Source organism: Carassius auratus, chromosome 30 (genome assembly GCF_003368295.1).
Source record: "Carassius auratus strain Wakin chromosome 30, ASM336829v1, whole genome shotgun sequence".
In the NCBI taxonomy this organism is placed as follows: Eukaryota; Metazoa; Chordata; class Actinopteri; order Cypriniformes; family Cyprinidae; genus Carassius; species Carassius auratus.
This window is the reverse complement of record NC_039272.1, coordinates 740,470-757,008: the sequence shown is the minus strand read 5'-3', so window position 1 is coordinate 757,008 and position 16,539 is coordinate 740,470. Positions and strand designations below refer to the sequence as shown.

Below are 16,539 nucleotides of genomic sequence, written 5' to 3'. Positions count from 1 at the left end.
CAAGAAAAAGGTTGTTGCATAACTACATACTGTAAGTTATGGTTACAGTATGTAAGTTACGGGAAGTCGTGGCCTAATGGTTAGAGGGTTGGACTCCCAATCGAAGGGTTGTGGGTTCTAGTCTCGGGCCGGACGGAATTGTGGGTGGGGGGAGTGCATGTACAGTTCTCTCTCCACCTTCAATACCATGACTTAGGTGCCCTTGAGCAAGGCATCGAACCCCAAACTGCTCCCCGGGCGCCGCAGCATAAATGGCTGCCCACTGCTCTGGCTGTGTGCTCACAGTGTGTGTGTGTGTGTGTGTTCACTGCTCTGTGTGTGTGCATTTCGGATGGGTTAAATGCAGAGCACAAATTCTGAGTATGGGTCACCATACTTGGCTGAATGTCACTTCACTTTCAAGATCTCTTGTCTGTAATGAAGGGGCTTAATGTTTATTAGAAATGGCTTAAATAAATAAAGCGTGAAATATTGCCTGTAACTGATTCAGATCACTCAATGTGCTGATCAACATGATGGGACATGTTTACTTTCACTCTGTGCTCTTTTATAGTAAGCAAATATTCAGTATGTAGGTTTGGTGCCAAATAATTGGGATGGTTTACAGTCAAGCGAGTGTCATGAAAGAACCGGCCGCATTCCTCACGGGTTTGTTGATTTTCTGAAAGTGAACAACAACAGCACCTGTTAAAGTGAACCTGTCTTTAATCAACGTTCATGCTCAGCTGTCGCTCTCAGGTGTGTGTGATGATTGGTTTTGGGTTGGGCTACATGTACATTCCCCCAAAAATACTGACACTTAAGAGCCATTCAAGCTGCAGTTATACTGCACTGGTTGTGCATGCTTTGATTCATCATTGCATGTGCAATTCGAATGCAGATCTTTTAACAATAATTTTTCCTACAAATGCACACACAGATATGATCATATGCATTCCTTCTTCTCTATCAAGGCACCTTTTATCTCATGAATGATTGAGCTAGCTGATGAAAGTGCAAATTCCCCCACGCAGCAGATGTTGTGTTTTGGGAGATCAGAGACAGGTGCTGTTTTTGCACCTCATGACCCAAGGCAGGTCCAGCGAGGGATGAGCAATGCAGCTCTTTTCAATGTTCATTCCTGCTGTTTGAACACACTTTCATTATGCTGTTTCTATTGAGAACACCTCCCTCAATCTTTAATTAAGCATGCAGTTGCTCCCCGAAGGCGGTGGCGGTGAAAAGCATTGATCTCGGCTTCATTTGTCATGACACGGCCTCAGGCACGACGAGCGCAATGTGCCTGCCACCTTGCAAATGGGAAAGGCATGGGAAAGTATGCCATGAAGTTGCGCAGCATGTGTCCAATGTTAAGGTATTGTTTGTGTTCCTTGCATGTCGTAGGTTTATACTCGAGATGTTTGCAACGACCCTGTTGACTTGTTCACTTTCTCTCTCTCTCCCAGTGTAAATCTCAGTTGCTAAATGTATGATAGATTCTCAGCTCGTGGGTAAAGTTCGGCATAACACAAACAAAAGCTCAGTGAGAAACGCCTGCCTTATAAACAAAGCTACACTGTAAAATTCCCCCGAGCAGAAAATGAAAGCATATTAATAGTCTGTTTTTTATGGAATGATCCACAACATCAACAAATTAATTTCACTCCGAAGCAGATCCAGCTGTCGTAATGTAAAAAAGGGAACAAAAGTTAAACCAAAACACATGTACTCTGGGCTGGGTACGTGTGTCTTTAGCAGGAGGGAGCCTGCCAAAACAGGAACACAACTTAAGTGTCTGAATTAATGACAGACAAGCTGATCCAAATGCAGAAAAGAGGATGTGAGGACGCTTTTGAATGCTTTACCCAGACGCTTAATATAGTCCTTTTATAGGTGTTTCACAATGAACTGTGAAGTGCAGGACTAAAACTAGATAATTGCTGGTGTTTAAAAACCCTCCTCTACCCATAATGCACTGGGTTCCTCTGAAGCTGTGTTTATGCTGACAGCAACCGGAAATCATTTTCATTGTGAAATAGTGATTTGAAGTGAGACTTCATGCATATGATGCATGCAACTGGAACGACCAATAACAACGAAGATGTCATTTATTCAGTGAATTTTGATAAAATAAATATGAATAAAATGTAAAAAAAAATAATTGAAGTAGTTTCCATCAGTGTGGCAAAGTTGAAGAAATCTGAACTTGATGCAAATGAGTCTTTTAAATGAATAAATGTTCAAAATTTGAATGCATATTCATTAATTGTATTAATAACAATTTCAATTAAAATTTATTATTAAAGATGGCATTACTAAATAACAAAATAGCAAAGGCTGATATTATTTTATTCGTCATTAAGCATCCTTTTCCCTAACATAACAAAAGAAACAGTAGGAAGACGTTTGTGATCAGTTTCACTGTTGTATAAATAAATATATTTTTGCATGTAGTAGACACTTTTATCCAAAGCGACTTATTCATGCTAACTTTCTTTACCTAAAATGTGTTTCCCGGGAATCGAACCCACAACCTTTTGCACTGCTAATGCAATGTTCTACCACTGAGCCAAAGAAGACTTGTATCTGCCCATGCATCAAACAATAGCAATGCCTACTACATTACAATACTATCAACAACACAGCAACCAAGTGACCTGCAGCAATAAACCTGCTGTCAGTGTGAACGCCCCTCGAGAGAACGAGGTGTTGACACGAGCGTACATGTGTTAATGAGTTTGTGTTGAGAGGAATACGTCTGTGGAAGAAACCTGTTGGTGGGAGGTATCTTATGTGTGGGCTTGTGTATGTGGACTACCCAAAATCAGATTTTTCTAATCTGTTCAGGCTCATTATTTCAGTAAATCAACAGATGCCTGTGGAAAATGGGAAGTCACACACAAACATCATAATTATTATTATATGACCCATATTTAGCCTTTCTACCTTTACTTAACAAGTTCAGACTGCTCTAGCCATAAACAGGACTAGAAAAAGAAAAAAAAGCTAATTCAGTAATTATTTACTCTCTTTCCAAACCCATTTAATTTATTTTTTTTTTGTGCAATACACAACTGATCGTTCTTGTACTGATGTTTTTTATCATGCAGTGAATTTGGAACAGGACCTTTCTAAAGTCTCAGAAAAGCTTCTGAAGATGTACATGCTTTATTATTATTAACTGAAAGTGTTGACATGTTGTCCTGTTCCAGTGCTTTATTTATGCATCCAGGAATAGTAGCCATTTCTGATTCATAAATAAATCATTATTCTGATTTAGGTTTGTTTCATAGTATCAGTTGACTAAATGCACAACATTGCTCTATGAGTACCGTATTTTCCGGACTATAAGTCACACTTTTTTTCATAGTTTGGCTGGTCCTGCGACTTATGGTAAGGTGCGACTTATTTATCCAAATTAATTTGACATGAACCGAGAGAAATGAACTAAGAGAAAACATTACTGTCTCCAGCCACCAGAGGGCGCTCTATGCTGCTCAGTGCTCCTGTAGTCTACACTGAAGACATAGAGCGCCCTCTTGTGGCTGTAGATGGTAATGTTTTCTGGTTCTAAATAAATGCGACTTATAGCCCAGTGTGACTTATATATATTTTTTTCCTCATCATGATGTATTTTTGGACTGATGCGACTTATGCTCAGGTGCGACTTATAGTCCGAAAAATACGGTAATTGGATTTGGAATATAAAGTGTATGTGTAAAATTTGGGGATTTTTTTTTTTTTTTTTCAAAGAAGTCTCTTCCACTCCAATACCGCATTCATTTATTGAAAATGTATAATATTTGTATTATACTTTAATAAATGCAATTTATTCCTTTGATGGCAAAGTTGAATTTTCACCTTCAGAAATTATTCAAATATGCAATTTTTATTTACTTTTTTTATATTGTGAATTTTTCTATTTGCATTAGTACTTTTACTCACTGTGTTATTGTAAGATGTATTTATTATGCATTTATTTTTAAATAATTTTCTATGTACAATTTTTTTTTTATTCTTTTTGGACCCCTTAGTATTCCCTTCCGGCCCTGTAGGGGTCCCATGACAAAACATTTATGATACTGTTATGGTGTATTTTCACATCCTTTTTGAAGCATGGGATAACAACGACTGACACACTATTGCAATTTCTCCTGCTGTGCTCTATAAGGAAGAAAGAATGCCATGTGCCTGAATAAACGGTGAACAAATGATGCCAGAATTTCAGTGTTTGGCTGAACCGTCCCTTTAAACACTCAGAAAGCCAGACTGTCTTATTAGCAACAACAAGACGTCTCTTTATTATTTCACCCCTTCTCTCGACTCTCCACTAAACGTGTTCCTGGCAGAGTCTGAAGGGTGTGGCACAGAAAAGAACTTATGAATGTATTTTGGAAAAAAAAGAGAAACACCCACAATCCTCTGCAAAATAAGAAAGAGGAAAAACGCACCACCGATGTCATCTGAATTTATGTCTGTAATTACCTTATTTTAATAACACGGAGAGAGAATGAAAGAGGCCCTCTCAGACACACTTATATCCGTTGTTTCTGCCAAGGAGCGCAGCGTTTGATTCTGTCGTGTTTGTTATCTGGGTGTTTCTTTCCTTCTTCCTTTTGTCAGTCTCTCTCTCTCTTCCTCGCCTTTTGAAAGCCATTATGTCTGCTCTCCGCTTCAGCGGACTTGTGACATGTCTATCGCTCTTGCGTCACCCACATAAAGCCCCGCAATAATGAAAATCTAAATTGTGAAAAGCATGGATGAGTCAACCGCGGCTGAGATAAGATGTGCGACATAAGGCCAGAAACCATCGGTTCTGCTCTGGAGAATTTACTTTATTATCCAATATTTATTTTTCTTCTATTTCAGCTTAATTTCAATTAACAAAAATTATTTTTCATAATTCTAGTTAACAATGACACTGGTCAACATGAAGTAAAAATTAACCCTATGTATTCTTGGTCACTGTGAACGATTCTTCAATCCATTTTTTTTTTTTTTCAAATAAAAATAATGCATGTCATTATAATCAATAATTGAATAACTTTAATCACAAAAACACTAAGGTTGTATTTAAAGTTCTCCAATAATCTGAAAATTCCTTTTACTTCTGCATTTATTTTGATTGCATTTTAACTATAAAAATGTCCCTAACATTTGTGACCCTGTCTGTAATAACCAGGCTAAAGTCTCAAAATCAAATTACCGTATTTTTCGGACTATAAGTCGCACCTGAGTATAAGTCGCATCAGTCCAAAAATACATCATGATGAGGAAAAAAACATATATAAGTTGCATTTATTTAGAACCAAGCACCAAGAGAAAACATTACCGTCTCCAGCCACAAGTGGGCGCTCTATGTTCTCAGTGTAGACTACAGGAGCACTGAGCAGCATAGAGCGCCCTCTGGTGGCTGTAGACGGTAATGTTTTCTCTTGGTTCAAGTCAAATTAATTTTGATAAATAAGTCGCACCTGACTATGAGTCGCAGGACCAGCCAAACTATGAAAAAAAGTGTGACTTATAGCCTGGAAAATACGGTATGAGATAACATGCATCAAAGTTAATTTCACTATGATTTCAATCTTTGATATGGCCTAACTCAATCAATACTAAAGATTTTAATGTTATATTTTCACAGAATGAATCTTTATGAAGGATGATTTTATGTAGAAAACAGAAAAAAATACTGGAGCCACTGAATGAAATTATAATCTGCTTTGTTTTTTTTTTTTTGGCGTATGCCTGTAACCTGTACATCAAAGTAAAGCGAGGGTTTTCTTTCTTTGTTAGTTAGTCATCATTTAGCAGATAGTTTCCCTCTGAAGTGATTTACGTTAAACTAACTCAGATGCCTCGCTCAAGGGCATAATTGTGATTGTCATCAGTGTTCCTGAGCCACGCCGTACATTAATAAAACCCACAGCGTGAAGAAAACACTGAATAGATATTTCATCACGGGCCTGCGCAGCATCAAATATCACCGAGTGTTTTTGCAAAGCCTTTAATAATTGTATGCATTTCACCAGTGGAACCAGCCACGCTCCAAACTGTGTTTAATTTAAGACTCCAGTTCTTGAGATGCAGATGCAAAAAAATGCAGTGTGTGTGTGTGTGTGTTGCATCTTTCTATTGTGAACGTGTGTGTTTCCTGCGAGCTGTTTCTGGACGCGATCCAGTCTAAACGAGGCACATTAGCACACGTAATGCCTTATAAAATCTTCAAATTCCACTCTACACTTTGAAGTCAATTGCATTGCTTTTAAAGCATGGATATGTGAGGTTACTACAGTCCTCTTTTGAAGTTTTCTGAAGTAAGTTAACTAGAGAAACATGGCGTCTCCTGAAAAACAGCAGCAGCTGTGTTGGTGAAAGAGACGAGCCCTTTTTTGTGCATGGGGAAGCAAACCGTGTGCGTGATGAGAGGTTAAGGACAGATAAATTGATGGTAAAGTGCAATCGCTCTGTCAGGAGCAGAAGACCTGCACTCTTTAATCTTGCATGAGCAGAATGTCCTGCTTTCAAGTTCAGAGCTAATGCATTTGAAGGAACGGCCAAGAGAAGTGCTCTCTTTCTGAGAGTGAAAAATGAGATTCTGTTCTCAATAAAAGCAGAGTATATCAGTGTAATTAAAGCTTTTGTCCTCTATCTAACCATCATAATTACATGCAGTCTTCCATTTAATTCCCACCCAGAAATTCCTGGCTGGCAGCGATGGATCATCTTCGGATCCAGTCCACTAGAGCAGGCTCATGTGGACATTGTTGCAGATTTACGAGGGGGAGGAATGCACTGCACTGCAGTGTTTCGTGGTGTTTTTTACACTCTGATTAATGAGAGGAACAGACTGTGGATTATATTGTACATGCATGTGTTTGGACAAGCAGCGAAGTCCTGGGGTTTGCACAGGCTTTGTCTGTTGAACTCTCCAACATCTTGAATAATACGTTTGTGTATAAAGGAACACACACATTTCTTTACTCTTTTGAAATAAGAGACGCATTTTGCACATGTAGTAGCTACAATCAGCCAATAGGAACCAATGTGGAGCTGAATTATTTCAGAGCTGCTGAGCGTGACGCAAAACTTCCTCCCTAATCCACACAGACGTCTTAAGAAAACTACGCTGCAAAAATTAATAACTGAGAATATTTCACAGCGGCATTAATACGTACATTCATATGCAACTGAATGTTGTTCTTTTGAAATTTTCTATGCATCAAATAATCCTGAAAAAAAAGGATCACGGTTTCCACAAAAATACGATGCAGCTTTTTTCAACATTGATAATGGTAAGAAATATTGGATAGCACTTTACTGAAAGCCTTTATGGATAATGCATTATTTAAGATTATAATGCATTATAATTATTCGTAATGTCTTGTCATTAATAATTATACCTGGATTTCAAATGCATAGTGTAACAATGAATTGAGAAGTGTTATAATGTAATAACGTGTGGTCACAAACTACTTTTATAATGCATTATACAAAAAAGCTTTAAGTAAAGCATTACCTTAATATTTGAAGACTGGATTCATGGCTTCTTTACATCCCAGGAATAAATTACATTTTAAAATATAGATATTTGTGTCACAATATTACTCTTTTTACTGTATTTCTGATAAATGCAGCCATGATGAGCTTAAAAGACTTCTTTAAACAACATGTAAAAATCTTACCAACCCTAAAAACTGTAGTGTGTGGGTGTGTAGAAATATTTCTTAAAGGTACAGTACAATACAAAAACAACAACCTTTTTCATTTTAAAGGTGTAAAAAGGACATGTTTTTCGTATCAAGGAATTGTAAAGTGCAAAAATGTTTTTCTTCCTTAGTATTTTTGTCTTATCTAAACATTTTTGAATCAAGAAGCATTCACATGTAAAATTACTTAATATATTAAGTATTGTAAAAAAAAAATATATATCAAAAATTTGCTACTTTTTGCTTAAAACAAGTAAATAAAAATCTGCCAAGGGGCTTAGAAAAATTTTCTTAATTCAAAGGCTAAACATTAATATTTTCCTTGCACCATTTTTCTTTGCTTTCTAAGCAAAAACTAACACAATTATGATATTTAAAAAAAAAAACAAAAAAAAAAAACAGATATTATATCTTAGGTCAATTTAATTGCAAAGTAAATGCGTCTTGATTCAAGAATTTTTAGATATTTAAAAATCTAATAAAATAAAATACATTAAGAAAATGTTTTATTTTTATTTTATTTTTTTTGTAGTGTAACCAACAGATTTTGTAAGTGTTTGTTCATATGGAGATGAGCCTCACCGTCACAATTTCTCGTAGTAGTTAATCTGTTTGTGTTTTGAGTTCTGTGTGAACTTGATTATTGAATTTCGCTGTTCATCAAACAGCATCAGATATTTTAATAAACACTTTAAGACACAATACAATAAGAGAGTGTGTGTGTGTGTGTGTGTGTGTGTGTGTGTGTGTGGCCTGAGTTGGCCTCAACCTGTATCCCTTTGAAAGGAAACTTTTCTTTGTATCCAGCGAGCAGAACGAGGCCTGTGCGAGCGCTGACTTGCGCCGAGATGAGTTCTGAGAGGGCTCTTTTATTCCTTATCACCAGTCTTCAATCAAACCTTTCACTGTTTGACTTACACCGTCATCTGAATGTTCTTCAGAACTCTTCTGATAGAACAGATACACTTACGTTTGCACAAACAAATCCCAATAATCCAATCATGTTGTGCATGAAAGCATATATGTGTGTGTGTGTGTGCGAGATGTGTTGTGATGAATGGTTTTTGCACATTGCCATCCAGCGCTCTCCATTCTCACAGTGTTCAGGCCATGCATGCCGTTTTAATCATAGTTCATAAAACAACTCAGTCTTTAAGACACGTTTCCAGACGATTTACCGTCAGAGAGGAGTTAATGATTTGCAAGTGTTACTGTACTGAATTATGGCTGATGTTGCTGATCTTTTACATGGACCCCAATATTCCTGTGCCGTGTTTCCAATGAAATACAAAAGTTTGGGTTTGAGTTTCTTCTGCTCATCAAGGCTGCATTTATTTGATCAAAAATACAGAAAAATACAGTAATCTTGCAAAATGTTATTACAATATAAAATAATGTTTTTTTTATTTTAATATACTTTCAAAAATTATTTATTAATTTATTAATCATTCTTTTATCCTGATTTATTATTAGAATTATCAAAAGTTGTGCTGACAAATAATTAATATTTTTTTAAACTGTGATACTTTTTTCAGGATAATTTGATGAATAAAAGAACAGCATTTATTCAAAATATAAATATTTTCTAATAATATAAATCTTTGGTTTCACTTCTTATCAATTAACATATCCTTGCTGTAAAAAAGTTCTAATTTCTTTCCAAAATATATATATAAAATATTTTTATATATTATATATAATTTTTTCATATATCATATATGCATCACAGAATTTAATTAGATTTTAATGTATATTAAAATATATATTTTTTATTTTACATTGCAATAATATTTCACAATTTCCTGTATTTTATTATTAAACAAATGCAGCCTTAATCATCAGAAGAAACTCCTGTATTAAAAAAAAAAAAACACTTTTGAACTAGTGTGCTTTTTTTTAATGCATGTCCCTCTCTCTTCCTCCTTCAGTGCCTGGTAACCTGGGCTGTTTTAAGGACAGCGGTGATCCAACACCTCTATCTGGAGGCTACCAGACCTCCAACAAACTCACCATTCAGAACTGCATCAGCTTCTGCCGCAACCAGCGATACAAGGTTCGAATCCAAGCATGAGAAATGAACAATAATGAACTACATGCAATCCCTATATGGTTTGTCTTGAGGTTACCTGCATGTAATTATGCATAATGTATTGTTAATATAATAGTAAGCAACAAGGACACTTTAAAATAAAGTGTTATCAATATATAATTAATTTTACTTTTATTGCTTGCTTATCAAAAGTTTGAAATGCAACTCATCTAATCAGATTTTATAGCTTAAATGATCTTATAAACGATTTTATAAAACACAAGTTAACACAAGTTATGTGGGAATCTCACAAACAGATATATTTTATATGACAAAAAAATAAATAAATAAATAGGCATTATATTTTGTGCAAGGTCTAAATTTATGCAAACTTAAGGGGATAGTTCACCCAGAACATCATTTATTCGGTCTCAAGATATTCCATGAGTTTCTTCTTCCTGTTGAACTCAGAAGAGGATATTTTGAAGAATATAGGAAATAAAAGAGTTGATGGTCCCTACTGACTTCCATAGTATGGAAAAAAAATACAATAATAGTATGGAAGTCAATTCAGACCTTTAACATTTTTTTCTGCTAAAATGTCTTCTTTGTGTTCAACAGAAAAAAAATAAACTTATACAAAATAAACTTTTTTTTTTTTTTTTTGTATTTTGTTAAATATCTAAACATTTTTGAATCGAGAAGCATTCACCTGATTAGTAAAATGACTTAAGATGTATACGATATATAAGATATTTGCTTAAACAAGCAAAAATATCTGCTAGTGTGGTAAGAAAAATAAATTAATTAATTATAAATTAATTAATTAATTCAAAGGCTAAACAATAATATTTTCTTTTCTCACTTGCAGATATTTACATATGACAGATATTTTTTTTAAAGAAAAAACTAACAAAATTTAGATTTTTTTTTTTCGGAAAACAAGATAAATTGTATATATATAGATATAGATGTATATATATGACTTATAAATAATAATATGAGTAATTTTACTTGTAAAACTATGCAGCTTGATTTAATGTTTTTATAACAAGTAAAAAACAAATACTAAGGAAGATAGTTAAAATATATATAAAATGTTTAGTTTTTTGGAGGGGACATGTTATTGTTATGGCCCATGTCTTTCAATAAAAATATGTAAAAAAAAAAAAATACTAAGAAAATATTTTTTTCAACTGTTCAATTCAAGTTTATTTGTGTAGCGCTTCTCATGATACAAATCATTGCAAAGAAGTTTTACAGAAAATTTTACTTTCTATTTTTAAAGTTTCTACATTATATTTAGTCGTAGCTTATCAGTGATAATTTGCTCTGAATCTCTTTAAAATTACAAAAGCTTAAACTAAAAATAATAGGGAAAAAAGGAAAACTTTTTTTAAAGTGTATTAATATACAGTACACGCTTAAAATGACCTTTTTCCTGGAATAGTGATTTTTGAAATATATATATATATATATATATATATATATATATATATATATATATATATATATATATATATATATATATATATATTTAATTTACTAATATGTTTTAAGGTAAGTGGTTGCAATCCATTTATTTTATCTACATTTAAATAAACAAATATAGTTGACTAACTTTCAACCTTTTTTTTTATTATTAAATGTAGCTAAAATAAATAGTTTGCAACACCTTACCTTTAAAAAATATATATATATTTTTTTTTCAGTGCACTCAATCTATTTTTTCTTGCTTAATAAAATGACTCAGCAAAAAACAACAACAACAACAAAAAAAAAATCTATATTTTTTGTAGATGTAATCATGTGCATCTGTTTGCGTGGGAAGAAGTCAATAACTTTTTGTGCACCGTTGGATTGCCCTGTTCTGTCGAGAATTATGAGTTCCTGATTATATGTGCATTATTTTCTTGCAGCTTGCCGGGATGGAATCAGGCTACGCTTGTTTCTGTGGCAATGACATCGATTATCATCATCACGGTGATGCTCCGAGCACCGAGTGTAACCATGTGTGTTTCGGAGATCACACTCAGCCGTGTGGAGGCGATGGACGTGTCATAGTCTTCGACAGTACGTTTATTATCTGTGCAAAGGACAGTTGATGATCCTCACAGATCTAGGTAGTTAAACATGTTCCTCTCATTATCTAGTAAAAGCTAAAGCGGTCACTTTTCTCCCCTAGCAAAGGTAGGCGCTTGTGGGGGAAACTTCACATCGCCCTCCGCAGTGATCTATTCTCCGGATTTCCCGGACAAATACAAACCTGGCAGGGTCTGCTACTGGACCATTCAGGTACAATTAATGCTTTAATATCCTAACGGAGAGCGCGCTTGCCCGAGCTTGCCAGAAATCATATCGCGTGCATCTGCTCGCTCTTCCAGGTTCCAGGTGCTTCTGTCATTCTGTTCAACTTCACTTTCTTCAATATCGTGGATCAGACTGATATGGTGGAGCTGTTGGATGGCTACTCCAATCAGGTTTTGGCGCGATTTGATGGCCGCAGTCCACCGCGGGAGATCGTGAACGTCACTGCAGACTTCGTCATTCTGTATTTTTACTCAGACAGGACCAATGAGGCGCAAGGATTTGCTCTTCTTTATCAAGGTCAGGCTTTCTTTTGAGTTAACATTTCTGTCCACTTGTATACAGTATGGTCATGTCCCTGCAGATTTGACACACACACACACACATATATATATATATATTTGCATTTAAGAAATTTATTCAGCAAGGATGCATTAAACTGATCTGTTTTTATTAGGGCTGTCAAATGATTAAAAATTGTAATCAAATTAATCAGAATTTTCAGTGGATTAATCAGGATTAATCACTATTTGCAAATACACCTGAATCCTAACCATTTGTTTTTTTCTGAAATGCGTACCAAAGGATAAATAACAGGACACAGATACATAATTTTTTTGTATTGATTCATCAATATGTGGTTCTTTTTTTTCTGAATTTCAAAAGTTTAACATTTACTTAATCAAATTTACCTGAGCGCTATATCAAACCATGCCATTTAACTACAGATAGTGTAAGAGTTTTAGGTGAACCAGTGGTTAAATATAGCCACATATCTATGAAATTATGCATAGAGAAACTCGAAAGAATGAACTCAGAAACACAAACATGCGCCACAATCACATAAGCAACACTCTGGGCACTCTTGTTTTTGGGAGGTGTTCATTTGCTTTGTCACAATACTTTAGGATCGATATTTTCACGTTCTGAAGGCTTCAAGTGCCAGTAAAACCAAGTAAAAATGCATGCTTTTTCAAACAGCTTGAATATTCGCTGCATTGCATGTAGGCGTTCTGCGCATGCGCAGTGTGAAACACAGGACGCTATAACAGGAAGAAGCTCCAGCGTATCAACTACCAAAGTCGTCTCTGTTTATCGAGCTTGGCATGAATGTATTTAAGAGTAACTGGGGTAAAACCTTAAGCTTCTTCGGTGTTTTCGTCGCGGCGCTCACCGCTGTTTGTTACTATCTTGAGAATTCAGAGATCGACGAGACTTTCCTGACCTGAATAATTTGTCACACTGTGCATGCGTGAAATGCGTTAAAAATTGTTACGTAATTAATGACAAACAACTAATTAACGCCGTTAACGCGCTATTTTTGACAGCCCTAGTTTTTATTGTTATTATTGAGCAGCAAATCAATATTTTAGAATTATTTCTAAAGGATTATGTGAGACTGAAGTCTGGAGTAATGATGCTGAAAATCCAGCCTTTCCATTTTTAATATCTACTTCCTTACATTATTACTAGTTTTGCTTTCTGTTCAATCGAATCAATGCATATAAAATGCTTGGTAACAGTTTACTTAAAACCTTTGTGTATAGTATAATGCACATTAAAAGTATGTGTAATGCATTGCATATGGCTTGTAATGCACCTTATAATGCAACGTACAATCTCATGAATAATTGTAACCACAGTTAATGCATTTTAACACTCATTGCTACACTATGCATTTTAAATTCAGTTCTAGATATGATGAATTACAACGCACATTATGAATAATTATAATGCATCATACTAGGGTTTGCACGAATACTAATTTCTACTAGTCGATTTTTTATAAATAAAAACAAATACTCTAGTTACTCGACTACTCGTGGTTCAACGCACACATTTTCTTTCTTATGCAGAAGCGAGTCTTTTTGTGAACTTCACTAAACAAATGTGCGTGTGCCGTGCAAACCAGCAAAAGATACAGATGCAAACATGTTTTAATCCTAAAATTCACATCGTACTTGTAAACTTATGCTTAATGCATGCTTGAGTAGACGATTGTTTCCGACAGCGCCGCCTAGTGGTTGAAGTATTCGATCCCTCGAATAGTCTGTGCAAGCCCTGCATCAAACCATAAATACATTTTATGATGCATTATACATAACGTCTTTAAGTAAAGTGTTTTGTTGACAACGCAAGCATCCAGATGGATTAAAAACAACATCAGAAGTGATGACATCCAAACACAGTCAGTTGTTGTTTATTTATGACTTGTGTCGTAAAAATAAATAAATAGAAGCCAAATACGTCCGAGCAGTGCTTTCTGTCATCTCTAAATAATTTGCAGACTCGCTGCCACTTTGTGTTGTGTTGTTTTGAGAGGCAGAGTTCAATAACCATAATCTGAGCAAGTATGAAATGGAAAATGTTTTCTTTCTTGAAAGAAAAGGTCAGCAAAGCAAATTGGCTTTCGCTATTCACAGAACCTTTTTCCCCTGCAGGCAGAGTTTGATTTAGACGCCACATACTGCGTTTATATCAACGTCTGAATGAAAGACGTGATGCTTTTTTAAAAAGAGCGGAGAAATCTCTCTCTGTAATGTCCAAGGGGGGCGTCAGAAGAGCGATATGAATGTATCTCATCAAGGAAATGTCTGGGGTTTTGTTCATGTTTCATTAGCTGATTATTTCCCCACAGCTTTTGGAAAACAAACGGTCACACCTCTGGAGGAGGATGAGGATGGTGATGAAGAGGACACCAGTACAGTGCATCCACATTTGAGAAGCACCACAGCTAAATCCAATACCAGTCAGAATGGAAAATCCTCCCACCGGTACTATGTAATCACATCAAGTCCTGCAGACATGCCAGGTCAGTGGCATGAACCGGGCCGGACCGCGGGCCACAGCACCAGTATGTGTCCACTTCTCTTCATTACGGCTCCTCTTACTTCTTTCTCATACTCACTTTAGACTTTACTCTCATAATCTCAGTTTACTAGACATAATTCATACCAGTCATAGTCTAGTCGATTTCACTGCATGCATTATAAAACAAGACAGAGTGATTTACTCTGGCGGAATGCCATTCAATTCAATTCATTTATTCAATGCACATCTTTTTATGCATTGTGTACATTGGTATTATTTGTAATTATTTTAATTTAAGGTAAAAAAATATATAGTTCTAGTTTTAAAAAAAAGAAGAAAAAATGTTAAGAGTTTAACACTTAGAAAAATTATAATTTTAACTCTTTATTCGTCTTTAAACAATTAATTTAGGATTTAAAAAATATCTGCCAAAGGGAAAATTCTGACATTTTATTTTTTGCTATTAAAACTTGAATCAGAAATAATATTTAACATTAAAAATCACTAAACTTAGTCTTAATGGCCAACCATACAGTGCACTAACATCATCACAATATTCAAAATGTTGCTTTGATTTATATCGCCCAGAACCTCCTTCAGCTGCATGCACCCGCTTTAGTTTTATTGTTTATTGTTTTTTTTGTTTTTTTTGTTAATTTAAGGCATGTTTTCCTCCTCCTTTCATGAGTCTTGAACTCTTTAACATACAGTACATATACATATATTTTCCTTTTCATGCTAGTGACTCTTTTTTTTTTTTTTTTGAGACCCAAATGTGCATCTTTTGGAAAATGTTTGATCCTTTTTTTTTACTAACAGTGCATTATCCACCACTGATAAAAAAAAAAAAAAAAAAAAAAAAAAAAATATATATATATATATATATATATATATATATATATTAAGATTATGGAAGAGATCCCATATTAATTCATTATGATTTTATTGCAGCAACATCACCTTTAATTTCAAAAATGGGGAAATGGTTAATGATCAATATTATCATTATTATTATTATTATTATTATTGTTAGTGTAATGATATTAATAAAACCTTTATTCTTCCGCCAAACAATCTAGTTCCTCAGATAGGGTTGTGGGTCCAACAGAGTGGTTGCCGAGCAACACACAAACATAAACAAAACACGGCTCAACCAATCAGAATCAAGGACCAGATCAATCTGTTTTATAAAACTTTTTTATTATTATTATTATTTTTAGCTCTTTTAGTATTAGTTTCCAGTACATCTGTAATGATAAGGCTGCGTTAGCTTTACTGTCACTAATAAACATGTTGTGTTTCACAGTGTGGACCGTCTACGCATTAGCTGCTCTGCTAACGCTAACAGTCATAGCCATGGTGGCTAAGCTGCTCCTGCATCTTACTGTAAAGTAAGTATCGTTACATACATTGACATGAATGTTTTTTTTCCTTCAGTTTGAGATGCTAATATAAAACTTCAGATGAAGAATTATGATAATGCTGATTGATTTAGTCAATGTTCGTCTTCAACATCCCCGCTAAAATCATAATTTCTAATGATTTTTTTGGGTTATAATGGCCCTTGTTTGGTCTCTACTGGTAATTTTTCACCTTTTATTGGTGACTTGTAAAAACCACTGAGACCTAATGGAATATGTCCTAAAATGTACTACAGGAAACCATTTTAATGGTTTTAATGGTTAAAAGTTGATTGTTTGTAATGTG

The 16,539-nt window shown here is 34.8% G+C and overlaps 1 protein-coding gene across 2 annotated transcripts in view; it reads left to right on the top strand.

The window, feature by feature from the left end:
• The window catches only part of LOC113048757 (kremen protein 1-like), a 61,066-nt gene that overhangs the window by 40,273 nt on the left and 4,254 nt on the right, over positions 1 to 16,539 (top strand). The window contains exons 4-9 of one of the 2 annotated variants that reach the window (XM_026210587.1): positions 9,614 to 9,738; positions 11,634 to 11,787; positions 11,900 to 12,009; positions 12,099 to 12,321; positions 14,660 to 14,833; positions 16,139 to 16,223. In XM_026210587.1, coding sequence (XP_026066372.1) covers positions 9,614 to 9,738; positions 11,634 to 11,787; positions 11,900 to 12,009; positions 12,099 to 12,321; positions 14,660 to 14,833; positions 16,139 to 16,223 — 871 coding nt within the window. Of the gene's footprint in view, positions 1 to 9,613; positions 9,739 to 11,633; positions 11,788 to 11,899; positions 12,010 to 12,098; positions 12,322 to 14,659; positions 14,876 to 16,138; positions 16,224 to 16,539 lie in introns of both variants that reach the window. The other variant, XM_026210586.1, reaches the window with a different exon arrangement.